The following is a 27,039-nucleotide window of genomic DNA, read 5'->3' as shown; positions in this document are numbered from 1 at the left end:
ACCTCTGTTTAAAAGTTCTTGGATGTACCCAGTGGAAATAGGGATGCAGAATGTAATTTTTGTCCCCTTTGTTCCTTATAGACATTTGTGAACACCAGACAGGTGCCTTAAGATCTTAATTTTGTATGTGAGTCTTCAGAGGTAAAAGGACAGATTGCAAAACTGCATTTGTAAAACTCTTTTAACACCAGGTATTTCTGTAGGAAAAAAATTGGGGGAATTGGGGGTAGGTGTTTCTAAGCAGCATTGGAGAGGGAGTAAATAAGTAGGAGGCTTACCAGTCATCTACTTTTGGCAGTCTGTTTTAAGAAAATTGAATTATTCTAGGACTATTTTTGCATTAAATTCTGCAGATTTATGGACCTTGTGTGCTGAAGTAGGGATTATCAGTTTGTATTGAGAGTATTGGGTAGGTCTCATGCATTGGATTGGCAGAGAAGTCTTGGACACAAAGCAGTCTCCATGGTTTGCCCTGGAATGGAGCAGCAGTGTCCTGATGGTCTAATTTTCTGTTCCAGATGCCTCCTTGTCTGTCCTGCTGATGAGTTCAGAGGAGTTGTGTCAACAGTGGAAAAGCCACTCTAGGTTAGCAAAGGTAGAGCTAATGCTGTTCAGGTTTTAAAAAGAAAAATCCAAGATCAGAATAGCTTGAGGAAATAAAAATTTAGCTGAATTCTGGCAAAATTGTTTCAGTGGTTTTAAGTGCTTTGGAAAGCTGTGAGCTGCAAGAGAGAATCTAAAAGCACATTGGACTGAAAGGCTGTGGCGCTCTGAATCCCCCCTTTGGTAGCACCAGTCACAGCCCCATGTGCAGAGCAGCACACAAATGTTCTGGGCTGGCAGGTTCCCACAGCTCAGCAGGGAGAGCCCTAGGAAGGAGCAGAGGGGATGGAATCACTCACAGCAGAGGGCTGTGCAAAGCACCGAGACTGCAGCTGCTCAAACAAGAGTCCAGAGTTACCTGCCTTCAACTTGTTACACTGCACCCCTCGCATCCCCACACACTGTCACTTTCTGGGAGATCATAAGAAAATCATTGTGTGCTGTGCAATCCAAAAAAGATAATTAGCAAGAATTGTGGTGTAAACAGTCATTAAAAATTCATTATAACAGCTTTTTAACTGTAGTAAACATGTCTAGCAGTAGATTCTCTTATGATTTCACTTGTTATATTTGTAGCCACATATGAAGTGAACTTTTGAACCCGATTTTTAAAACTGTTTGCTCCATATATTCACTCAGCAAGAAGGCCATTTCTTTCCTTAGTGCTCTGAAAAGAGGTCAGTGCTGGATTGATGGGAACCAGAGCTGCTGTGGGGTGTGCTGAGGCCGTGTCCGTCTGTCCTGTGGCACCAAAGGTGCCACTTGTCTCTTGGGCCCATCAGGAGACAGGCAGAAGCTCCAGGAAGCCTTGGCAGCTGTGCTTGGCCACTGTCAGAACAAAGCTGCCATGTGTTTTTAGGGCTTGTTTGGAGTGTTTAGCCCGTGAAATATGTTCCTGCTTCTGCTCAGATAAAGCATATCAAATGTATTTATTAGTGCTTTCTAGAATTAAAAAGGTGTTCTTAGTATTAGTTATTTTCTGTCTTGGTGATATTTTCAACAAACCAACTGACCTAGAGTAATTCACCTTTGCTTTTTGTTTCTCTATTCTTAGAATGGGGAGATGATTGCTTGACTACTTTGCTATTTTTAGTCTGGTTGTTAAATAATAGATATTTGTTCTGCTGAAGTGCGACAAATTTTAGGGCCTTTCTGCCAGTAGGTGCAGGTTACATTGCCATTGGCACAGCCTTTTTCACTTTGATTAGAGTATAGTTGTCTATAAATACTCAAAATGTGGAAAGAAATATTAAGAACAGTCCATGCTCTCTAAAACAGTATCTTGCATAAAGCTTGCAGAGTGCCCCTGGCCTTCAGCTCCCCTTATCCAAACTTGAGGACAGAAATAACCTGTAATTCTGCTTTCCTTATGGCAATTTGGAATAGTTCAAGTTTGAATGACACTGTGTACATTACAGAAGCAGCAGCTCTTCTGATTGTTCTTACTATGTTCTTCTATGTTATTTAAAGTTTGGCCTGACTAGGTAAACAATCCAGAAAAAGCACATGGTTTTTTTTGCTTGGAGTTTTCCTGTGGTAATCCCCCTTGACAACTTTGAAATGAAGCTTGACAAATGTTTTTGACCTGACAGTAGATCAGCAGTCAGACAAAACCAGAAGGAGAGAACCAACCCACCAAGGTCAGGAACCCTAAGAGATATTCTTTGATTTTGGGGATTCATGTTCAAATCTCTAGGTTCTCTGTTTCAAGCAGAAACATGAATAAACTCTGTTTCCTATAGCACAGATTAAGTCCTTAACCTCATTTTATGCTGAATAAATCTTTGTTTCTTTATGCTGCAGAAACTTGCAGTGGCAAGTTAGTGTCTCCCAGAATGGAAACAGATTTCAAAACCTGCTATTTTCATTTAAAAAAACCCTACCCTACATTATTTTGGTCATCCTGGTTTATTTCACAGGTGTTTATTTTGCTCAATCAAAATGCCTGTTAAAATGATAAAGAAAGTTGCATCTGTTTCAGTGAAAATCTTGTTCTAGGTCTATGTTAGGCAGCAAAAGGACAGATTCATTTGGAGCAGATCTGTGTGGTTTAATTTGTTTGCTACTCATTTTGTGCATTTCTGTAGTTACCTATCTGTATTTGGTAACTGTCAGGACAGAAATAGCAGAGATGTCTGTTCCTTTATGTGTTACTGAAAGTCTTTGCTTAGCTGTGACTTGAGGTTTTTAGTTCTTTGTCCTTAGTTTTTCTGTCTCAGAATATAAGATCATGGAGGTATTTTGAGTGCTTGATAGATTGTTTGCTAAATTGAAGCCAAGTTGTAAAAATTAATATGAACACTGCCTGCTCCCCATCTTCTTTGAATCTTCCTTTGTTTTATAAGGTTCCTGTTGCAGGGAATAAAGGTAATGTGTGAAGAGCAGAGTACCAGAGGCAATGCTTTGTGCTCACCTCAGCCCTGCAAGCACTTGTGCATTTTTCTAATGCAACTTCAAGAACTATGACTTATAAATAGCCTTTGGAGAATTAGACCATCTTCATCTGATGTGATAGAACCAGTCAATCAAGGTCAGGATACTTCAGGCAGGATTTTTACTTAGATCCTTTTAAGTAGCAGTAAAGGATTCCCCAGACATTGCTCAGGCTCTGTGGTTTTTAGAACAACAGTAGCATGAGCTTTAACAGGCTGCACAAAGGGGAGTTTGTCCAGGGTGGTGCCAGCATCACATTCTTCCCTTTGATGCCACTCAAATGGCACCATTCCTTTTCTCTTCCACTCTAATGACCTATTTTTTCCACACTGTTGGCCTATTTGGGGATTGGGGTGGAAATTTGTAGAATATTTTGTGTTCTTGTTTCTTTTTATTTATTTCCATATGCATCCAGCCTAGCACAAAGAATAACACAAAATAAATTAACCTTTTTTTTCTTGGGCAGTTAGTAGAGCAGCTGAAGTGCTCCTCCAATTTCCTAAATTCTCTTATTCTGACTTCATTAAAAAATTGTAAATTCTTGATGCTTTGAACAATTGCAGTAACAGCAACTGCAGTTACTACTGGATTCACCAGACCTTTAGCATTGGGAACTGACAGATGTCAGCTGAGATTGAAGAAGAGACAGTACTTACCAAGACTGTAACCAAGTTTTGAGGGTTTCAGAAATGTGTAAAGAAAACAGCCTAAACAAAACACTGTTTAACAAATTTTAACTGAACAAAATGCAGTTTTTCCCAAATCTACTTGCACTGACTGTCACACTCCATCTCCTTGCTGCCACTTCTTCAGTTTTAAGATGATTTTCTCTAAATAGATTCAGTCTCATCTAATAAGCTTAGGTTTATCTAATTATCAGCCAGGTAGGATTACCTCTGTGAACTGCTTGTGACTTCTTTTAACTCTCCCATTATGAGGAGGTCCTGCCTTCCAGGCCTTCCCTGCTCCTGTTGCTGGAAGCTGAAGGAGTTGTGCAGAAAGTGCTGCCCAGGGCCAGGCCTGGAGAGGAGTGGGGTTTGAGTGCAGGCAGTGAGATAACATCACTCTGCAGCTGTCTCTGCAAGGATGGAGGCAGCTGTAATCCTCAGGTACCTCAGATGTAGGGATGCAGTTTTGTTCCTGGGAGAGTGACCAGCTCACTCCCATCCTTTGGAAAAGGTTCTGCTGACATAGTCCATTTTTTCCTTTGTTGTTGGGTTTTTTGTTTTGTTTTCCTTTAATTAGGGGGGTTGGCAGGTGGGACCTGTGTAGCAGAGTGGCTCAGAGAGGGCCCTTCCACACAGCCCCTTCCTCCTACCATGACACAGAAATGGATTCAGCTGCAGTGGGCACTGAGACTGCTACAGTGGATTTTGGTGAAAGGTTTAATATTTCTTCTAAAACCTTGCCTCCTGTGTTGCACTTGGGCGTAGATTTGGAAGGGAGAACTTGTCTTTCACTTCAGTGTCAGACTCATGGGGAGAGGAGGGGGGGATTTATTTTGCCTAGGATGCTTTTGTCTCATGGATGAGTGCTTACCATGCAAGGTAATCCCACCCAGACAGTGCCCTTTGGTGTGCTGCTTGGGCTTTTGCCATTTAAAACAAAAAGAGCTAAAGTTCCTTGGACAAGAGGATGTCTGATAATAAAGTACAATTTTTCTTGTTAAATTTCTGTCTTCTCAAAAATGATTAATTTTCTGTAAATTCTTTCTTTGGAGAACATTGACTTTGCAATAATGAGCTTGCTAAAGGAAGACCCACCAATTTAAATGCTGTGATTCATACAGGAAAGGCAGAACAGAGAATTTGACAAAATGCATCTATTACTAAGAAATACCTCTCTGGATACTTGGTGGTCCGAGCACCAACCACTGCTGTGTAAGCTGCTGTAGAGCCACACAGAAATTTGTGTCAGCAAATTTCAGGAGTTTGTCAGAGGAAAAAAACCCAACCAAATGTTGTGGTTTGCTGCAGCCTATAAAAGCAGCACATGCAGTGTCTGTTACCTGTGTGCTGCTGGAAGGGTTTCTCTTGGCTCTGGGCAGGTCTGTGGCATCGCTGGTGGCCCTGTTGTGTGCAGCCCTCCTGGAGTGGGGTTTGCTGGCTGGGATTATTGAGATCCTGTGCTCTCCCTGTCCTGCCAGTCCTTGTGCAGGGGCTGGGTCAGGGGGCAGGAAGTGGAACCTCCTTTTTCATATCCTGCTCTCAGTTTTGTGCCAGCAAGGACATGGCTGGGTCTGGCAGGGAGCCCCAGTTTGAAGTGAAGTTTAGGATTTTGGTTTGCCCATTCTGCTCACTGCTGAAGTGAGCCAGGTCTCGCTGCATGCTGGTCCCTCCTCTTTTCTCTTCCTTCTGGAAGATGTTACATTGGCAGTAAGACAGCAGCAAAGGCATAGAGAATTAGCAGTAATCCAGAAGCTGTGCTCTGACTTCAAAAAGGATCATGTGAGTCTCCAACTCTACTGGTGCTGCACCAGCTCAGGCAGTGCTTCTGTAGCAGCTTCCCAAAGGAAACCTCCTGTGCTTCCTGCTGCATGGCTTTCCTTGCATTGCTGCTGAGCAGGCCCTGAGCAGCTTATCACAGCTGATTTTCCTTCTATTGCATAGTCCATGCACTGGTTTCAGATGGCCAAAAGCTGATCTCTGTGTAGCAATCACTGGCTGCGGTCACCAGGTAAAACTCCCCCTCATGTCTGATCCTCAGCTGGTATTTCTGGAGGAGGAGTCTGGCATAACTGAGGTGGATGTTCACTGAAGGGCTTGTGTGCAGTAACAGTTTCAGTAAGTGATTTCCAAAGGAAACAAAAAAGTACATAGATTTTTAAATGGCTTCACAAAAGTCTGTGAATGGATAGATATTCTTACTGAATATAGTGGATTGCAGGGTCACATCAGGCATTCTGTGCTGTTACAGCATAGCTGGTTGTGATTCTGCTTTCTCAGAGGTGCTTCTTGTGTGCTCTGACAAGACCAAGTTTTCATGTTACATGTCTGGTTACAGAAACAATCCATTGTTAACATTTTTCCAGATTCTGCTTTTATTGCGTGTGAATTTTGTAATTGTAACAAGTGCTTTCTGGTGGGTGAGGATGTGCAAATAAAATAAGAAATCACATTTCTAGCCACATAGTGCTCACAGTCATCTTCTTTTACATAAATATATTCTTGTTTGAAATGATATTATTTAGGAATATACTGTCAGGTAACAGTTTTTGGCTGTCAAGCTCAACTATTCTTACTTGCTTTTTCCTCTTCTACCTCTCTCCACATTTTTTTTTTTTTTTCAAACCAAAACACCTTATTTAGCAAGAAGTTGAGAAGTTTACAGACCTAGAGAAACTCTACCTCTACCTTCAGCTGCCTTCGGGTCCCAACAATGGAGACAAAAGGTATGTGTGTGAGCGTAAAGGTGAGCAGTACTGAAAACTTGATTTACTTCCTGTGGCACTTGACTGCTGAGGAATCATTCACATCATGTTGGTAGCAGAAGAACCTTTATTAAACATTAAGTACTCTTTTTTTCCCTGAAGATCAGATGTTTGGTTTTTTTAAAACTTCAGAATATTTTATTGCATGAAAAGCTTGTGATTATAAATATCCTGAAATGAAAGAGTCATCAGAGAAAGTGTTTCACAGTCTGTGTAATTGTTCCTACACTGTTTATGTATGAAGTCATAAAATAGCAACACCAATGTGATGGTGGGTGAAAGAAAAAACTGATGGTATTTCTGGTAACACTCGTTTGACTAAAGGAAGTTCTAGAAAACCAGCCTGCAGATCAGAGTGTCACAAAATAAACCCTTTCCCAGCAGGATGGTTATAGCAGGCAGATGCCTATAGGAAGCACACTGAGTATCTCATGGGAAAACTGAGTGTTCCTAAAGGACAGCTGGCAAACTCTGGGCAAAAGCTTAGAGGTAGCCAGTAAGGAATAATAAATTTAAGAGTCACTGTGTACTCACAGCTGTGTATCAGTCAAGAACTGGAGTGTGGAATTAAATTGTGGATGAAAGGGGAAGAAACTGCTGCCCAAGGCTCACGGAATAGGTAGATCCCTGAGGTGCAGGTCCTCTGTGTGTGGTGTCTCTCCACCTGTATAGGCAGACAGTTCTGAAGCGCTCCCTAGAGCCACGCACTGATGAGCCCTGCTGGTTGTCTCTGCAGTGATCAGCTGTCCATGTCGTCCAGCCGTGCCCAGCAGATGCACGCCTTCTCCTGGATACGCAACACCCTGGAGGAGCACCCCGAGACGTCCCTGCCCAAGCAGGAGGTGTATGATGAGTACAAGTGAGTGCCTGTGTGCTGCTCTAGCTCTGTGACACTGACTCTGCATGTCCCCACTGCTGTGTGGGACACATGATGGACCATGCTGCTGTACCTGAGAGTGCAGTAGCTGCTCTGTGGCAAACTGCGTTCATTACTACTGCCCCTGGAGATAAGACTGTGATGTTTAAATTGTGCATTACATGTACAGTTGCTGAAGGAAAGGTACAAGTATTTCTTAACAAGTGAATATCAGTATCAGGTGAATGAATGAATATTGGGTTTGTTTTGTGCAGTGGCACAGGTAAAAAGCATCAGTTACTATCTTACAATGTGTGTTGGTCTGCTTGTTTACATACCTATATGACTGCCTTAACAAGGGTGAGGGGTTGAATTGTTCCCCATAGATGCAGCTGTTTTGCACATAAGATCTTGCCCACCACACCTTTCTTTCCAGAATAATGCATAAATATTGGACCTTCCTGCAGCAAACCTGATTTCTACAGAGGCACAATATATCTGAATATGTATGAAACCAGTAACCAAGGCCACTGAGAGTCTGTGTTGTCAAGTCTCAAAGCTACCGTGTAATGAGAAAGCGATTAGAAGCAAGGGAGAGGGAGCTGTCTGATGAAAGTTGGATTTGAATTCATTTACAGAACATACCCCATGGGGGAGGGGGAAAGAAATAATCATCCTCAGCCCAGTTGCCTGAAGATGAATAACAGATTTATGATCTAGTATGAATATTTCCATAATCTGAACGATTATTGTAATTTGCAGGGAGCCGAATCCCTTCACCTCCTAAGTGCCTACAGGATTCGCCCCATAGTAATTGTTATTGCAGGGCTGCCTTCTGCAAATACCTCCTTTTAATGAGGCGTGTGTGCCGAAGCGTTTTACCGCGATTGAGCTGGAGCAGGCGGCAGCGGGGCTGACAAACAAGCACACACCTATTTGCGGGCTCGCGGGGCCGGGGCGGTGCCGCAGCCGGGCAGCGCAGCCAATGGCGCGGGCAGGCGCAGCGGCCAATCCCCGCGCAGCAGCGCCCGCGCGCGCACGGCAACAGCGGCAGCTGCTGTGCGCCGCAGAGATGATGGCAGCCTTATTCTTAAATATATTTCTTATTTAATAATTTATGGCCTGCTTCAGCAACAAATCTGCTTGGCTTCCATGCTGTGCCAAGCTGCAGATGCCCGGAAATATCATCATCTACAGATTGTGGAGTGTGAAATTTGGATGGCTTTGTATGTAGCTGCATCAAGTATTTGTGTATTGTATTTTTTTTTCGAGACACAAAATAAGGGTGGTAAGCAAATATTCAGGAAAATATCAAATGTTTGGAATCTGTTCTCCTTTGAAAGCTTCTGTTCTGTTTTTAAAACATTCAGTTGCTTTGAATATTTTCATGAGCTATTCTTACCCACAAAAGGAGAAGTAGTCTTGGAGTGGGATGTGGTGAACAAGCATATAAATATGTGAGTTAGTTTTGATATGTTCTTTTTCTTTACCTAAGGGTGCTAAGACCTCACAAAATTCAGTTCTGATATATTAACCAGTTCCCATATCTTTCTTCTGTGTGCAGAGATGGATCTTGCATGAGCTCACATAAGCAGGCTTATGCACTCTGCATGTGTAAATCAAAAGTGCCAGGCTTCAGAAGACTGCTGCATCATACCAGCATCTTCATTCCTGCCATAAATTTTGATTAAAATAAATCTTGCAAAACTACCAGCCTTCTGCATCACCTTCCATATTTTCTCTATGAAGAGGGAAAGACAGAAGCTTGCACTGCACAAGAGTTCACCATTGGCAAGTGCTGATAGTGTTTTCAACTACACATTTCAGTAGCCCCTTCTCACTGAGCTTATTCAATACAATGATTCTTCTTTCTGTTTTGTTGCTCTTCAATTTAAGTGTGAAGTCATGTTTCTATCTGGATAAAAGTGAGTGGATTCTTCTTTCTTTTGAAAGGGATAAAATAAATTTAAAATGCATCACAATATAAGGCAGTAGCACTTGGGAAGGCTCTGAGAGCTTGCAGCTGAATTTTAGCAAGGAGGTAGATGGAAGCTGGTTCACCTCTTGTTGGTGCTGTGATGCTGCTTGTACTGACAGAATACATTGAGCTGTAAGAGGCTGGGTTTCTGTTGGGTGCTCAAAGTTCTTGTGCCATCTTCCTCTGGGAGTTATGTGGGAATACAGGCTGCAAAGTGTGGGAGCTCAAGGGGAGGTGCCCAGCATGTTTTCCAGGCTGCAGTCAATGGATGCTGCTTCCCGTTAGATCCTTTCAGTGTTTTCATGTAAGTCAATTTTACTTGGGTATCTTGTCCCTGTTAGAAAACGTCCTCCTGCACACAGCCATGTGTAGATTTAGCTGAGTTTAGAGAATTAAGATTTCAAATTTAAATGCAGGTCTGCAGTACTTATGCAGGAAAAATCCTTACTTGCCCACAAAATGATTTGTTGAGCCTTCAGTAAACACTTGAGTCCTCTTATATTACTTCCACTGCTGTGACGCAAGGGATGAAAGTCAGTCATATTTAAGTTTGGTGTCCTGAAGATTCACTTGATACACTTAATATGGATTAGGAGGTCTTTGAGTCATCCTGTATCTCTTTCCTTTAGTCTGTAAATCATTAATCCTTGCTTTACTGGCTGCTAGGCCACTGGTTGCCACCTGATGCATAGATTATATGCAGTAAATGTTAAGAATATTAACCAACAAGTTAGAAGAATATTCAGAAGCTAAGACAGAAGAGGGCAGTAGGTGTAGGTATACCATGTCTGTTGAACACATAAAGGACACAAGGTACATACCAATCTTGTTGGGTAGTGCTTAGCCAGGGTTTTTATACAAAATTCCCTGATAGGAATAGGATGAGACCTATTGTGTTGCAAAGTCTAGTCCCTTGTCATAAGCAACTACCCATAGAATTCCTTTGAAAGCCAATCAAACTCCACTTAAAACAGTTGTTTCTTACCTCTGCTGCTGCTCCTGGGAGTCTGACCTGCAATTCCATTTCTCTAGCAGTTTTCAGACATCTGGTTTCCATCCTACCTGATTATAAGGACTCATTTATGTGCCAGCATTATTTGTCAGCCTAATGAGAGCCTACATCTTTCTGAGGTTCTTGACTCTAACCCATTTTTGGAGACCAGTTGTTTTGGGGGTTGGATAAACCAAGAACTCTGTTTTGCTTCATTCGATGGGTTCTTTATCATTTGCTATTCATGCTGGTTCTTTCTGCCCTGGAAGCTGTGTAAGCTGGGCTGCATAGCCTCTCTTCATCAGCTTTTTGGTTAATTTTTTTGTGTGTTTTAATTCAGTGTATTTTATGTCTGGAGTACATTCAAGATTTGAAGATTTTACCCCAAAAAAAAGCCTTTTCTGCTTATCATGTAGGGGAGTTCTGTACAAAGGAACAAAGGAACCACGTGTCCGTTGTCATTCCTGTCTCTGCCCAGACCTTCCCTCCCCCCTCTGTCTCCCACCCACCCTTCAAAGAGCAAAACAGCTCCTGGGCTCAGCCATGTGCCAGGAGTGCAGGGAGCAGAGAGAAGAGCTTCGGGGGAGAGACTCCTGCTATGTCCTGTCAAGTCAATGAGAGACCACAGATGGACATGGAGGGTTCTCTGCCAAGCCAGGAGGGGGAAGGGCCATGGAGGATGATCTGTCTGAGGGCTGAAATTCCGTGATAATACTGATAGTTCTTGCTGCTAGGAAGTGATTGTCTTACAGCCGATGTGCTAGACACGAGGAATGGCTAATTTTATTCCCTTTTAATTTTTGTAGTTTCTCTTAAGGGGGAAATAATTTTAACTTTGAAGTTAATAGTAGGCCCCCGATCCTAGGGACCTACTACCTTGCTACCTAATCCTTGCTAGCTTGTCTTTTTGGATTTTTTTATTTTATTTTGCTGACATTGTTGAGTTTCAATCAAAGATACTGCTGTCTATGGCAGAGAAATTTGGAGAGTCCTCCTTTGAATGCTATTTGAGATTTAAAGTCTTGTAATCAGCATCAGTAAACAAAAAGATCCTCCATTCAGGAATTTTCAGACTGAAGTTTGAATCCATGGAGGCCTGGCAAGATGCCAGGAACAAAAAGCACACAGAGATCTATTTATTAAACATGGAGCAATGTCTGATTCCTATGAGGATACAGTCAGGCAGCAAAGAATTCCTTTGTAATAACTTCAAAAGGACATATCTAGAAACCAGCCTCTGTGAGTGACATATGTTGAAATGAAATGTGTTGGTATATAAATTGGATATAAAGTTTCTTGATGTTCCACACAGAAACTAGACTGATGCCTGATGCCAGTTGTAGGCATTGTCTCCTGGTTTGAGTGTGGTGGGGAGGCTCTGCAGGGGAGTGTCAGCACCTAAGAGTGTAAATGTTGCTGTTTGTCTTCATGAAAATCTTTAAATCTGTGGTGGTGCTCTCCAAGTGGAGGCTACCAACATACAGCCAGGGTAAAAGCAGCAGATACTTGCTCTGTAGTAACCAATATTTTTACTGAGAAAGTAAAGGTAGAGGAAGTATCTCAAGAAATTCATAAAGCTTTCTACAGAGCTACAACTTGAAGAGAAGACATTTTGACTGGCCCACCTGGATGCAGACTGTTACTAGGTGATGCTGGGGGTGAAGCATCTGTTTCAGACTGCTGCTTTTGCTTTGCATCTGCCTGACTTTCTGGGGTTGGTTTGTGTGTGTGTACCTGATTACAGGCAGCTGTGGGATGGGAAGTCATTGTTCTCTGCACCCTTGCTGGTAACCCCACTGATCATGTACACCTTTTCGGAGGCAGGTTGGTTTTGTGTATTGCTGATAGGACTTCTCAGGGGAAGGGAGGACATTGCCATCTCCTGTTGATGCTGTGGCTGTTGGCAATCTCACTGGTAAGGTTTTATACTGGTGCATTTTAGGCCACGGCACATTTGGGCAACAGTGCAGGGAGTTGCTGTCTTCGTGCAGCCTTACTCACTTCCAGAGCAGGTCCTGGTTTCCTCCTTTGCTTTATGTTTCTGATTTTCCAGAACATTCATCTTTTGCAGCAAAATCAACAATTCTTGTTCTCAAGAACGTATTTTTTAAATGTCACATATGCCGAAACAGAATTCCTTTTGCTGTTTTTGAGAACTGAAGACCAGTAACAGTGCCCATTTTAGTAGAACAAGTAAAGATGGCAAAATAATTACATTTTGTTTCTTTATTCCCCTATATCATCAGGTTGTATACTGAGCTGCATGATGATCCTCATTTGCAGCAGTTGGAATATCTGTTAATTTAGGACTGTTAAATAGGGTTGTCTATAATCAAGCAGCTCTCATAGTTCAATAGAGCCACAGTGGTAGGAGGACTGAGTCCTCAATATGTGCTTATGTTACACCTATAAAGTTGGGTCCCTGGGAAGGCATCTTTTTAAGTTTGGTTCTGTTGAGGTCTATTAAATAGAAGTTGTATATGCAAAATCTTTTCTGGCCACTGACATATCTCTTACCTACTGCTTTTCAAATATTCCTGCAGGCCTTACCACACTCAAGCTGTGCTTCTGGCTAGAACAGGGACTCTGCTTTATTATGTCCTGAAATATGTGAATTGAAACATATGCTTCAGACTGAGACGTGGAGTAAATCTCAGCTGTGCTCTAGATAGTGCCACTGCTTGTTATGTCTCCACATGACTTGTCTTTGAACTCAGTAGAGAACAAGGCAAAAACTATGATATTAATAGCTCTGTTTATACATTTTTAATGCATTCAATTCGTTGTGGATAGCTTCATTAATGTTAAATGTGGTTCTAAATATGGACGAGGATAAGTGTTTTCTTTTGAAAACCTTTGGAGTCTAGCATGTAGGCTGGCCTCTTGCATTAACTACAATTCCATTCACGCTTTCTTTCTCTTTGTTGCAGGAGCTATTGTGACAATCTTGGCTACCACCCATTAAGTGCTGCTGACTTTGGAAAGATCATGAAAAATGTCTTTCCAAATATGAAGGCCCGTCGTCTAGGCACAAGAGGCAAATCAAAATATCCTTTGCTAGAACGCTTCTCAGTAACTTGTTCTGCTCTTGCCTGGAGAACATCTGTCGTTGTGGCTTAACTACCAGCTAAATGTAGAAGTAATGTTGAATAAAAAATGCCGACACTTTTCCAACGTTCTTTAAAAATTATTAGTTGCAGTAGTGTTAGGTTGCAAGATATAACTTTGGAAACAAGTATTTAAATTTAGGTTCTGACACTCAGTTGTCACAGCAGCAAGGCATCAAAAAAATTTTATGATTTAGTGCAAAGAGAGATACTGGAATAAAGGAACCAAAACTGTTAGTGATTTTCTAACCAGTTTTTTCATCAGTCAGAATTTTTTCTTTTTTTGTGCTGAGAATTGTATCTTCCCATGAGAACCCTTAGAAGCCGTGTGAAATAATGTCCTACCTGCTGCATTCCCCAGGGCTGGCTCTCGCTGCATCCTGACGTGCTGGGTGGGCAAAGCCCCTGCAGTTAATGGGGGAGGGAGAGCATGAAAAGGCTAAAAGGCATTGAGGCCCTAATTAAAACCCACTCACAAGAAGTAACAGTAATGATATGGATGTGCTGTGATAGTGGCCTTTGCCAGGTCTCACTTGAAGCATGCACTTAGAGAATTAAATGCTAGCAGGCAGCCCAGAATTGCTTGTCTTCCATTGAGGGGAAAAACCTTCCATGCTGTTGTGAATGGAGCAGTTTTGTGTCAGTTAAACTGTTTCATAAAATACAATGTTGGATTATCTAGCAGTGAAATCTGAAACTTAGTGCTCATGTTTGGATAGAGCTAGAGAAGTGTTAAGGAAGAGCTCATGTAATTGTAGCTTGACCCAGGGGATCTCTTTAAGTTCTATTTCCAATGTTTCTAATTCAGAATGATTAAAATGTGACCTTGTCTCACACCTACCATAATTCCCAGGCTCCTTAGATTTCTTTTACTGTAATTATGCTCCATTCAGGTTAATGCAAGCAATTGCAAACTACATGGCCTAGGAAAGAATCCAGACATGTTTACAGAATTTGAAAAACTAGTGATCCTGGAAAGGATTTGTGTGTCATGGAGAAAAGATGCTGTGTGTGAACTCCCAGACTGATGCTGTGGAGAGGAAAAAAAAAGGCTGATTTGATTTTTAGACCTATAAACAAGTGAGTACAGATAATAAGGGGAGCATATTTTTGTGTACCGATTTGATGAGATCAGTGTAAGAAAAAGTCTGGGTCTTTATATTTTCAAAGAAAAATTATCATGGATGAGGAGAGAGTGCCTCAAAAATAGTGTGAAATCTTAGGAAGAAATGCACTCATTGGGCACTTTATCTTGTCCTGGGAAACTTCAGTTTGAGGAAGTCCTTCAGAAGAAGGAAACAAAGTAGAATCTAATTTTGAGAATGCATTTTTTAATAGTGATTAACTTTTTTTCTTTTTTTTAATTAATTCTTCCATCTTGTTTTAGAAAGAGAGTTTAGTCAAAGTTTATGTTCATGATTTGAATATTGAGTAGCTTACTGAAGCTGCCTGGAATGGTTCTTTGCTTGTTCTAAGTCATCAAGTGAAATTAATCATACCCAGCATCTCTGCATGGATTGAGAAACCCAATGACCTGGCCAAGAATGCAGCCATGGATGGACTTCTGATTCTGACTGGCTGGGAGATCATGCTAATGATAGGAATTCTTAGTTCTGTGTTGAGTTTGCTTTTGAAGCTTCTGAGGGTTATCAGAGGAATTACTGCTCTTCTCCCCTATCCCCCAGCTAACAAGCAGACAATGTAGACCTTAATTGTTGCTCACATATTGCTACAGTGGACTGAGGAAGAAGGCTTTTGTGCATATGCCAACACTGCCCAACCTTGACTTTCATAAAACTGGAGATGGGGTATGATATATATTTGCTTATTTTTATATATTTCTGCAAGTTAGCATTTATTATGCTGTTTTTCTGTCAGAACTTTTCAAAACAAAGTGAAGATCTATGCAGCTTTTAAGATTTTTCTTTATGATTCTTATATTCTTTATGATTCTTATTATTTTTGAATCGTTCTTTAATTTTTATTCTGTAAAGTTCATGATGAATTGCAAACTAATTTAGGAGGTGAGGTAGACATCTACAGTGTTCCTATCCACCATATACATATTTTAAACTCTGATTCTGTTTTGCTTTTACTGTATTTTTTTAAGTCAGTGCTAGGGAAGAGATACCGCCAGTGAAAGAAGCAGTTCCTGGGTAATAGTGACTAATGAGTTGACAAGACCCTAAATACAGGGGAAATGAGTTGTTGGTACTCCAAATATTAGGATTCTGTCTGTGATTTTCTTCCAGAAATGTCAATTCCATATAATGCCTTTGGGAACAACCCACAGATTATTGTTAAGACATTTAATTTTGAAAGATACTGATGTTGTGATCTCATTCTCATAATTTCATGTAAAACTATGAACACGCTACTCCAGCTTCTGGTGTGATTCGGACAATAATTTGCTTTCTATTTTTGTTATCATGCCTTAATGACCCTTGTTAATGTAAGTAACCTTTCCTCCTGTGTTTGTTTGGTTTAGTTGGATGGAGCAGAGCCATCGGGGCAGCTGCAGAGTGCCGATGAGGAGGTCGTGTCTGCAGCCTGCCGCCTCGTTTGTGAATGGGCCCAGAAAGTGCTGAGCCAGCCCTTTGATACAGTGCTGGAACTGGCTCGTTTCCTTGTCAAAAGTCACTATATTGGTACCAAGTCCATGGCAGCTTTAACTGTAATGGCAGGGGCACCAGCAGGTAATGAGATAATGCTGAATGGTGAAATGGGGGATCTTCCTGCAGAGAGTAGTAACAGCTTGGTTTGACAAAGCACTTCTCTACTCTTCAGGGCAAACTTTACCACTGACTCTGAGCATTCAGCATTCATTTATGTGATTTTAGTCACATTGCTGAAAATTACTGTTCTTGCTAGTAGTCTGAGTAAAGATCTGAAAATCAGCACTGGTCTCAGGTTTAGGTGGTGATCCTCCCATTCCTCTGGTGAGGATCCTGGTCTTCTAAAGCACTTCAGGGTGTGTGAGTAATTGTGCTGAACTCACGTACTTGGCTGGAACAGGAGTTTGGTGCTGCTACAGTGCTGGTTTGTAGATAGACTGCTGGTGTAGCTGTGTTTCTGTCTGCTAATTTGCCCTAGTTTGGAAACAGTTTTCTGTCAAGAGCAGGTTTTTTGGTGTGGTTTGTTTCCTTCTGCATGCTCAAAATCAGTCACTTAATCATTTAGTGTGTTTTGGTGACCGTGAATAAAGTAAATTACAAAAATGAAGGATGAGAAGGGAAAAGCAGGTGCACAACATGGCCCCAGATTTGCCTCTGAGAAGTTCTGACTAGGCCTATCAAGCTAAATAGTCTTCAGATCAAGGCCAACCTCTTGAGACAGTTTTAAATGGAAAGTGTTCAGGTGACCCCCTTGCGGATCATGTTCTTCTTCCTTCCAGCTCTCTTTGCTTTGTTCCAGCTTGGACCTCACAGGTGGCATTTGCTGCTTGTGTGCTCCACTGTGACCTAACACCTTGGCTGCATTGGTCCTGCCTGCCATGCTGCTGGAAGGGACACTCAGTGTATGGACAGCTCTTCCACTCATGGAGCTTCCCCTCCTCACTTCCTTCAAGGAAGATGGCTTCCTTCAAGGAAAAGGGCAGTTAGCTCCAGTGCATGCCTCTATGGCTTGGATGGTCATTTTAGAAGAGGTTCTTCCTAGGATGACAAAAATAATTCCATTCCTCTTGCAGGGACCTACAGTGTTTCTGTGCATTAACTGAGAAAAAAACAACTTTTACTCTCAAAGAAAAGTTTGAGGGTTTTTTCCTTATCAATATTACTTGCCCATATGGAATAATTGTGTGCCAGTAGTTGCAATATATTTGGGCATTTCACTGCTCTGTGAGGAAGAAATTGTGGAAGTGCAGACATGTTGTGACATTCAACCACTCGTGGTAGATGCAGAATGCTGCTGAGACAGTGGGCTTCAGATCACAGTTCCAAACCATGTGCTGGGCAACAAAACCAAATACTTGGGTTTAATATTGTAAAATTTGCATCAGTAAAACTAGTAATGTAGTAAGATAGTGTTGATTAATTTATAATTAGGAGTAATTTTAAAACTCTGTAACCTCAAAGTGTAAATGGAACAATGTTAAACCATTTCTGAAGGGGTAATTCAGCAAGGTTATTTGGTCTCTAAAGAGCATGCTAATCCTCTTGACTGTTAATAAACAGAAGATCATAAATATGATGTGATTTTATAAGGGAAATTAGTGCTAGCTGCACAGAGGACACCAAGTCTGTTTTCTCCATGAAAGCGGCACTTGCCTGCTTTGTAACCAGTAAAGTAATTTCTCCAGGAAAAAATGCTCTCCCATTCTAATTTTCATTGTTTTTTGAATTTTTTTCTTCTTTATTTTTTTTTTCCCTGAACACCTGAACACTTGTCCTTTTGCAGTTTTCCCCCATTATCCTTGATCACACAGAGGTTTGGATCCATTCTGATGTTAGATGCACGGTATTTAATGCCTTGGCCATTAGATAATGTCACATACTCAAAACTGCTCCCCTGTGACACAGACCTGCAGCTTTCTGGAAGCATTTTTCATTCAAAGCTGCCTTAGAGCAGGTAACAAAACCACGGCAGGTGCTGATTTTAAGGGCTCATCTGAAGCGTGCCCGCCGCCCTCTGCTGCCAGTTCAGTGAAGAGCACCGGGCTGAGATTGTGCTGACACACAAGGTGCCATTTCACATTATTAGAAACAAGAGGCCCGTATGGAGTGTTTTGGCAGCTAATGCCCAGCTTTCCAAAAGACAGAGATTTTGTCACAAATGTGGGAATAAACTAAAGCTGAATAGATTGAAGCGTGAAGTGGATGGGAGCAGCTCATGGAGGAGGTGTTCCCAGAATGGTTTTGGAGATGCCTGCCAGATATTCTCTGTTAGATGTAGAAGTGGCACCACAGCAGACAGGGTATGTTTGGTTGTAATTAGTTCTCCTTCTTTTGTTTTCAGGAATAAAAGGGATCCCCCAGCCCTCAGCTTTTATACCTACTGCTGAAAGTAATTCTTTTCAACCCCAAGTGAAAACTCTGCCATCTCCTGTTGATGCTAAGCAGCAGCTGCAGCGTAAGATCCAGAAGAAGCAGCAGGAACAGAAACTGCAGTCTCCTTTGCCGGGAGAGTCTCCAGTAAAGAAAACAGAAGGCGCTGCCACCAACGGTGTGACCAGTATATCTAACGGGAGTCCTGCCATCCTGTCCCCTCCACCTATTGGCATTGTTGTGGCTGCTGTCCCCAGCCCCATACCGGTAATGCTCTCCAGAAATTCTCTAGAGAATCCACCCTATGAAAGGTTGTACATTGCCAGTAACCAAGCAGAGGTGTCAGTGGATTAGAACAGTTTCCATTCAAAGGCTGGAGTGCCTTGATGCTTTTCTGTCTGTGTTGTGTTATAGCACGTTAGTTACAGGGTTGATACAGAGGCAGCAGAATTCTGATCCTGTAACATAGGCCAAGTTCATCTTTGAAGTCATTAAAGTGAGCCTTGACATGAAGTTTAACCAGATGAGAGAGCTGACCCCAGTTGTGTGGGTCACTGAGGCTCTAATATGGAATCTAAATTGCTTTTCATTGGCCCAGTGCATTTAGTGACAGGTACAATTTTATTTTAAATGAATGTCTGTTGTATAGAACATTTTTGTCTTTCAGCCTTATAAAATTGGGCTAGGGAGTACAGGAACGTTATTTGGTGTTAAGATGTTCACTGTGCTGTTCATTTTGATAGGTAAGCCAGTTTTTCTGCCTGATAGTGAGTTTGTATTTAACTCAATTTTGAAACGTTAACAATGAGCAGTATTTTGAACACATCCTCTCCTCTTTAGCCTTTGTATGTCAATCTTTTTGTCCCAGGTGGTGAAGGATTGTATGAGAATGACCCTTTCATTAGCAGAAGAGCAGACTAGTGTATACACCAGTGCCTCATGCCTTAAAAGTAGGAGGCATATGTCTGTCTACCAATCCTTAGGCAGGGAAATAGAAATTGTCTTGGCCAAGTAGAAGAGCTTATTTTGTTTCAAACTGATATTCACTAGCTTTGGTGTATTGAGCTATATTGCCTTTCACTTTTGAAGTGCTTGGGGCTGAGATCATGTGTGGGCTTGGGGACCTCTGGCTTTGTTACCACACTTTTTCTCTCTTTACAGGTGCCAAGAACCAGGCAGTTGGTGACTTCTCCAAGTCCTATGGGATCGTCTGACAGCAAGGTCCTGCCGCTCAACGTTCAGGTGGTCACTCAGCACATGCAATCAGTCAAGCAGCCACCAAAGACTCCCCAGAACGTTCCCGCTAGCCCCGTTGGTGACCGCTCTGCCCGGCATCGCTACCCGCAGATCTTGCCCAAGCCAGCAAACACCAGTGCTCTCACCATCCGCTCTCCCACCACGGTGCTATTTACCAGTAGCCCAATCAAGACTGTTGTGCCAGCTCCACACGTGAATTCCTTAAACGTGGTAAAAATGACAGCAATATCTCTCGCCCCGAGCAGCAGCAGTGTGCCCGTCAAACAGACGCCTTCGGTTAGCACTAGTGCAGGAGCAGTGGAAGAAGGGAGGACTGGTCCACAGATTAAAAATGGATCTGTTGTTTCACTTCAGTCCCCAGGATCCAAGCCTAGCACTGCTGCAGCTACACCTGCAGTCAAGATCAAAACAGAACCAGAAGCATTGCTGGATGAGAACTCTGCACAGGGCCAAGAGAGTTCTGATGTGTCTAAATCCATAAAGGCAACCCCTGACCTGCCTCCTGCACAGCTAATTAATTTTGAGGTTGCAGCCTTGAAGGTTTCAACGGATGATGTCATGGAGCTAAAACCAGGTAAGGGCTGTGATCAGGAAGCTGAAGAAGCAGGGACCAAATATAAGACACAGTCTGATGAAATCACACCAGTTTCTTCAGCAGGCAATAATCAAAGCACTCTTAAGCTCACAGTTGCCAGTCAAAACTTGTCCAGCACCAGCATCAATTCACCTCCTACTGGTGAGTCTATGATTAAAGACAAAACATGCACTAAAAGTCCGAGAAAGAGACAACCTTCCACGCTTCAGGATTCCCAGTTACCACCTGTAAAGAAACCACTAGTGGAGCAGTTTGCAACTGGCAATGCCATGGAGGGTCAAAAAGCGAACAATGTTAAGAAGGCTCTGAAGGTTGGATCAATAGCTAACAGTGACAACACAGCAACGCTTGCTCAAGTTCCCATCAAGGTACCCGTGACAGTACCTGTACCTCCTACAGCTGCTGCAAACTTAGCAACAGACCTTTCTTTGAGCACCAATTTAAATACCTGTGATCCTGCTTTAGAACAGCAGCTTGCATCAGCATCATCTCCAGATATAAAAGTAAAATTGGAAGGAAACTTGTTTATCATAGAAAATGATTCAAAATCTGATGGCAGCTTTAACCCAAATACATGGCACCATATCACTAAAACCTCTGATTTTGCATCTGTGAATTGTGATCAGCAGCAAGATATCAGTGTTATGAGTATTGCTGGGCACTCTGGCTCTAGCGACTTACAGGAGTCAGCGTGGGAGCCGGTGCACTGTGAAGGTATGCAGCAGGATGTGTACAGCCAGCAGTTACAGAGCCAGATCCAGGACTCCTTGGATCAAATACAAGCACAGTCTTCAAATCAGTTACCTCTGCAGTCTGAGCTGAAAGAGTTTGAGCATGCAGTCCCTCAGTCAAATGAAAACTTCTTTTCATTTGATGACGACCTTACCCAGGACAGCATTGTGGAGGAGCTGGTGCTCATGGAGGAGCAAATGTCCATGAATAATTCCCATCCTTACAGTGGTTGTCTAGGAATGGCGCTTCAGAGTCAGGCTGCAGCTCAAGGAGCTCCCGTATCATCTCATCCAAGCAGCACGCACTTTTACCATTCGATCCATAACAACAGCACTCCAATTCACACTCCCACCCCCACTCCCACCCCGACTCCCACTCCCACCCCGACTCCAACACCCACCTCCGAAATGATTGCTGGATCTCAGAACATGTCTCGAGAGAGCCCTTGTTCAAGGCTGGCTCAGACGACGCCCGTAGACAGTGCCCTCGGAAGCAGCCGGCACACGCCCATTGGCACACCCCATTCCAACTGCAGCAGCAGTGTCCCTCCGAGTCCTGTGGAATGCCGAAACCCGTTTGCATTTACTCCCATCAGCTCTAGCATGGCTTACCATGATGCCAGCATCATATCAAGTAGCCCTGTGAAGCCGATGCAGCGGCCTATGGCTACCCATCCTGACAAAACCAAGCTGGAGTGGATGAACAACGGCTACAGTGGGGTTGGTAATTCCTCGGTTGCCAACCATGGCATCCTCACAAGCTACCAGGAGCTGGTGGAAGATCGCTTCAGGAAACCTCACGCTTTTGCAGTTCCCGGCCAGTCATACCAGTCTCAGCCGCGCCACCACGACACTCACTTCGGTCGCGTGACTCCTGTTTCACCTGTGCAGCACCAGGCAGCCCCTGTCAGTAGCACTACCAAGCAGGAGGGCTTTGCTGTTCCTGCTCCTTTGGACAACAAAGGAACTGGTTCATCTCTCAACAACAGTCTGAGATGCCGGAGCGTGAGCCCCGCTGTCCATCGCCAGCGTAATCTCAGTGGAAGCACTGTTTACCCTGTGTCAAATATACCACGTTCTAATGTGACGCCTTTTGGAAGTCCGGTGACTCCCGAAGTTCACAATGTATTTGCTAATATCCATGCAGACACCAGTGCCAATAACATAGCACAGAGAAGCCAGTCGGTCCCGTTGACTGTGATGATGCAGACGGCCTTCCCGTCTCTTCAGAAACAAACAAACACTAAAAAAATAACCAGTGTGTTGTTAAACAAACTTGATTCTGATAGTGATGATGCAGTGAGAGGTTTGGGAATGAACAACATGCCCTCAAATTACACAGCCAGGATGAATCTCACTCAGATTTTGGAGACATCCAGTGCTTTTCCTAGTGCCAACCCACAAAGTATGATCAATTCCAGCACTTCAGTTTATGAATTCCAAACACCAAATTACCTCACAAAAAATAGCAGCACCGATCAGATCAGTTTTCCTTCTGGAGATAACCAAGCACAATCAGACATCGGAGAGCAGCAATTAGATTTTAGCAGCACTGTAAAAGACCTTTTAGGGGAGGACAGTCTGCCAACAAACCAGCAGCTGGTGAATCAGGTGGCATCAGATCTCAATAACGTTGCATCTGTCTTTCCCAGCGACATCAGGTTGTCTTCCGAGCTCTCAGGCAGCATTAACGATCTGAACACTTTAGACACAAATCTACTGTTTGATCCAGGTCGTCAGCAGGGACAAGATGATGATGCTACACTGGAGGAATTAAAAAATGACCCCTTGTTTCAACAAATCTGCAATGAATCCATTAACTCAATGACTGCATCAGGTTTTGAGTGGATGGAGAGTAAGGATCATCCTGCTGTTGAAATGTTGGGTTAATCTTGTTTTATAATATGTATGTAGCACACTGTATCTAAAAGACAGACGTATTGTATTTGTCTTAATGGAAGTGCCTCCCGCAGCAGAAACACTTGCTATGTATTGTGGCATTTTTAAAAAAAGTTTGCTGTACCTGTTGCTCATTCTTCAGTAAGGAAAAGGCAGTCTTAGCAATTTTAAACAAATCTCTGAAGGTGATGGGCTATCAAAGAGCCAGTATTAAAATTTGAATTTTGGAGTGTTTCCCATTCAACATTTCTTGTTTTAGCAAATAAAGAAGTGGTCAATGGCAGCCAGTGATGACAGCTATGGTTGATGCTTTGGGAGGGTTTTAATTCAAGCTTGTTTGTAGGCTTTCCATACTTTGTATTGGTTGTTACTTCTTAGTAGGTGATCTTTACTGACCTTTGTCATCCAGGTTTGAAATGCAGGGTGCCTGCAGGTAGGTAATGTGGTGGGGAGTGAGTACAAGTGGACCAGGTGACATGCAGATGCCTGATCATTGTGTAGCTGTCTGGAGCACTGCTCGATGGTGAACCTGGGGAAATCTCTGCAGCACTGGTGCCATTGGCATCTCCAGTAAAACACAGAGATGGGAAAAGCTAACAGGAATGATCAAGGAAAAGATGCACTAAATTTTTTTATTTAAGAGAAATAAATCTATGTAGTTATTTTATCCATTAATATTCATGACATACTTGATATTTTAGTTCTCATGTCAATGTTTTTATATTAGGTAAAATTAATGCAAAAAGATTTTGAGCACTGAGATTTAATCTAGAGATAACCCCCATATATTAAAGTGATAGGGACTGTGTATCAATGCTAGAGAAGGAACATGATATTTTCCCTCCTTTTTCCTTTTTTTTAATAGAAAGCTGCTGGAGCTCATTAAAATACTGTTTCTAAAAGCTCCTTTTTTTAAGTTTGCTCTTTCCTAACCTAGTAGAGGGCATAGGAAGATGGTATTTTTTTCTATTTCAGTAGGTTGAGCCTTTCTGTCTTTCTTGCTCCCCCTCTTTCTCTCAAACAAAAGATTATTAAAATATTAGAAAATGTGGTTAATCTAAAAATATTTCATATAGAGCCATAATACTGCCAGGCACTTTAAAGATAAACAGTAAGACATTTGATCATTCTTTTGGTAAAACTTCTTTTGAAAGTACTTACTGTTTTAGAAGCCTGAATTCAGTTTTCAAAAGTGATTTGACAGGGTTGATGAATCTGTTGGTTTTTTTTTTTAAAGGAAAAAAATGCTGCCCCTCGGGAAAATGAGAATTAGACTCCTGTCTCACTGGTTCACTCAAACCAAAAAGACCTTTTATTTTATCAGCATGGCATACCTGGATCTCTGATGGTCAAAAGGGAGAGGTATTTACCCAGCTATGCCTTGATACTAGAAAGAGGACTTGCAGAGGCAGATTTTTTACAAAAGAAGTAGTGCACTGAGTATGCTACAATACTATCCCTTAAGCCTAGTATAAAATTGATTACTTTTCCTGTGACCTGACACAAAGCAGAAAATAGAGCAGGAAAAATTTTCTTCTTTTTCATTTCTTTGATGAGTGGTCATAAATTTACAAAGGGGGAGGTTCAGTAAACCCCCCCTAGATTTCTCTAAGGGGAAGATGCTCAGATTTTTCATGTGATTAGTGTTTTTCTTTAAGTGACTTGGTGGTCTTCTATTTCTTCAGTTTTTGTAAATGACTTGAGATCCCAGTACTGGTCAGTTTTTTTGGCAGTGCTGATTCAATTTGTGCTGCTGCATTGGCACTGGAGGTGCTGGTATATCATGGCTTCTCTTGCCCTTGCCCCAGTTCATCACCAGTTTATGGCTTCTAGAAGGACAAACAGGTGTGCCAAGTAATAGCACCTTGTGGGGGCCTGATTTCACTGTGCTTGCATCAGAAGTTTTGCCACTTCATCAGGAGCGAACCTGGGGAGTTCTGATCCCTCCTTGAAGCACAAGGATGTTGATTTGCTTTAAGACCAAGTGACTCTTCCAAGGTGATGCGGAGGAGACTAAAAGCTGCATAGTAACTTTCTGCTTGTTGTCCTGCCAGGTGTGTGTCAGTAAAACTTGAACCATTTTTCTTGTAGACTGAAGTTGCTGAAGGCAGGGCTTGAATTCTGTACTTGCCCATGGCCTTTTGAGAGGATGTGTTGAACATCCCCTCACCCTGGTAGGAGGATGGGTCTGAGAGACACTCAGCACCTTTTTGTTTCTGTTCCTGACCCTGTGTGAAGTGCCAGCACTACTGTGAATAGGTGAAACCTGCTTTGATGAAGGGGGAGGGTCCTTCCAGCTCAGCTCTTGTGTGATGCTGTGACTCAGTGGCAGCTGCAGCAGCCCGTGTCCCACGGTGGGCTGGCCTCACCTCGCGTCACAGACACTGACAGAGGGGCGCCTGGGGGAAGGGAGATTTAGCCTAACTGCTAGATTTTCTAAGATTTCTCACAAAAGCAAAAGTAGATTTAAAGTTGATGCATTCTAAATTATGCAGCCATCACCAAAGGTTTTTAAAAGTGCGTTTAAAATTCTCTTTTAAATGCAAGCATTACATTGGGCCTAACATGTGATTTAATTAGCAGAAATATTCTATAATCAGTGGGTTTAAAGCAAATATATGTTTAAAATTAAAAGTATTAAATTTGATAAGAATTATTTCAAGTAAAATCCAAGGCACAGGCACAGCTTTGTACATTGGTATGTATCATTCTAGAGATGTTTGTGTGTTGGTGTTATAATTAATGTTAGGTCCCTGTACTTAGTGCTAGTTAGTTCTTTATGATACATTGAGACAGAGCACTACTGCACACCAAAGTATGCAATACCCAAAGGAAAATTCTGTGATCCTAACAAATGGAAGCCTGTCTTTGTCAGATACTCCAAAACTTTGAATTTGAGACAGTTCTGACCCCTTGTTTACATTATTGGCTTCCTACTAACATAAGAAATAAATTATTTTGATAGCAGTTTTTGCTAAAGTATACAAACTAGTGAATTTGTACCCTGTGTACAGTATTGCAGCAAACACTTTAAATTTGATTGCTTGGTTAGTCCAGCAAACTTTCTGGGTTCATATATTGCACTAAAATTCTGTTGAACCTGTGGCAGGCACATTCCTTAGGATAAATGCAACAAATACGGCCCACAGATTTAAAAAAAAAGGCAAAATGAAAAAAAAAAAACTTTTTAATGTGTTTCATTATTAAAAGGCAAAATGTCATTAAAAGTGACAGGTGAAATTGTCTTATGTAGCAATGTGCATTGATCTCAATGAGATATTTCTATTTTTGATTCTCTTACATGAGAATATTGCAGCAGGAAAAATTAAGTTTAGTTTGCTTCACCATGTTAATACATGATCACAAAACGTGCATGAGTGTTAATGACTTAATCTTGTACAGTACTAGATATATTCCTGTAACCACTTTTATTTTTTTTATTCTTTTGCTGTATTGAAGCTGGTTCAGTGTTAACCAGGTGAGCATAGTTATTCACAAGTTATTTACTTTTTTATGTTAACTAATTCAGCTTAGTTATTGTTGAATATGTTCCTTTCTTGGATTATTTTTTATTGTTCTGGTGTTGAAAAACATTTTTGCATCATTTTATCATGATAAGAATTCATGAAGTAAATAATTTGCAAATAATTGCAATAAGCACTGACTTCCGAACTGAAAAGAAGGAAAGCGTTTCTTGTGCAGTGCATCTGAGGATCATATAATAGTCTTGTACTATACTGTGCTTTATTTACTGCACCATAAGGAAAGAAAAATCCCTGTTCCACATTTTCATTTAGTGCAGGAAATCCAGTTTCTCCCCTCTTCCCCAGTGTTTTGTTGTCTGTTGTACTGCTGAAACTACAGTAGTTGAATATTGCAGTAGCATTTCAGTTATTTTTTTTATTGAAAGTGCTCAAAAATTGTTTTTTAAATGTTTTCAAAAACAATAAAAACATTTTGTATTAAAATTATTTCTGGAGTTTTTTCTTTATATGGAAAATGTGCTTTAGGGCTGGCCTAAAATACAGTTTGTGCAATGACAGATGACAGCTGCCCAGTTGACCCTTGCTGCAATTGCTGAGCCCAGTAAAGCTGAGTGTGAAGGTGAATCTTCCTCACTGGGGTGCCTTGGTCAGACTCAGCCCAAGTGTTGGTTTCATGCCTGGGTGCCAGC

At 41.9% G+C, this 27,039-nt stretch overlaps 1 protein-coding gene across 1 annotated transcript in view; it reads left to right on the top strand.

Annotated features, from left to right (window-relative positions):
• Positions 1-26,836, top strand: part of RFX7 (regulatory factor X7) — a 48,827-nt gene extending 21,991 nt beyond the window's left edge. Inside the window, exons 3-9 of the mRNA XM_054273137.1 lie at positions 6,345-6,427; positions 7,203-7,325; positions 13,222-13,342; positions 15,126-15,206; positions 15,887-16,094; positions 18,355-18,650; positions 19,545-26,836. Coding sequence (XP_054129112.1) covers positions 7,216-7,325; positions 13,222-13,342; positions 15,126-15,206; positions 15,887-16,094; positions 18,355-18,650; positions 19,545-22,856 — 4,128 coding nt within the window. The 5' untranslated portion in view covers positions 6,345-6,427; positions 7,203-7,215 and the 3' untranslated portion in view covers positions 22,857-26,836. The remainder of the gene's footprint in view (positions 1-6,344; positions 6,428-7,202; positions 7,326-13,221; positions 13,343-15,125; positions 15,207-15,886; positions 16,095-18,354; positions 18,651-19,544) is intronic.
• Positions 26,837-27,039: the final 203 nt, after the last annotated feature.

Source organism: Melozone crissalis, unplaced genomic scaffold (genome assembly GCF_028551555.1).
Source record: "Melozone crissalis strain CALT ecotype California unplaced genomic scaffold, PUWL_Pcris_2 ptg000014l_1, whole genome shotgun sequence".
Classification (NCBI taxonomy): Eukaryota; Metazoa; Chordata; class Aves; order Passeriformes; family Passerellidae; genus Melozone; species Melozone crissalis.
The sequence above is the reverse complement of the archived record's forward strand: the minus strand, read 5'-3'. Positions and strand labels throughout refer to the sequence as shown.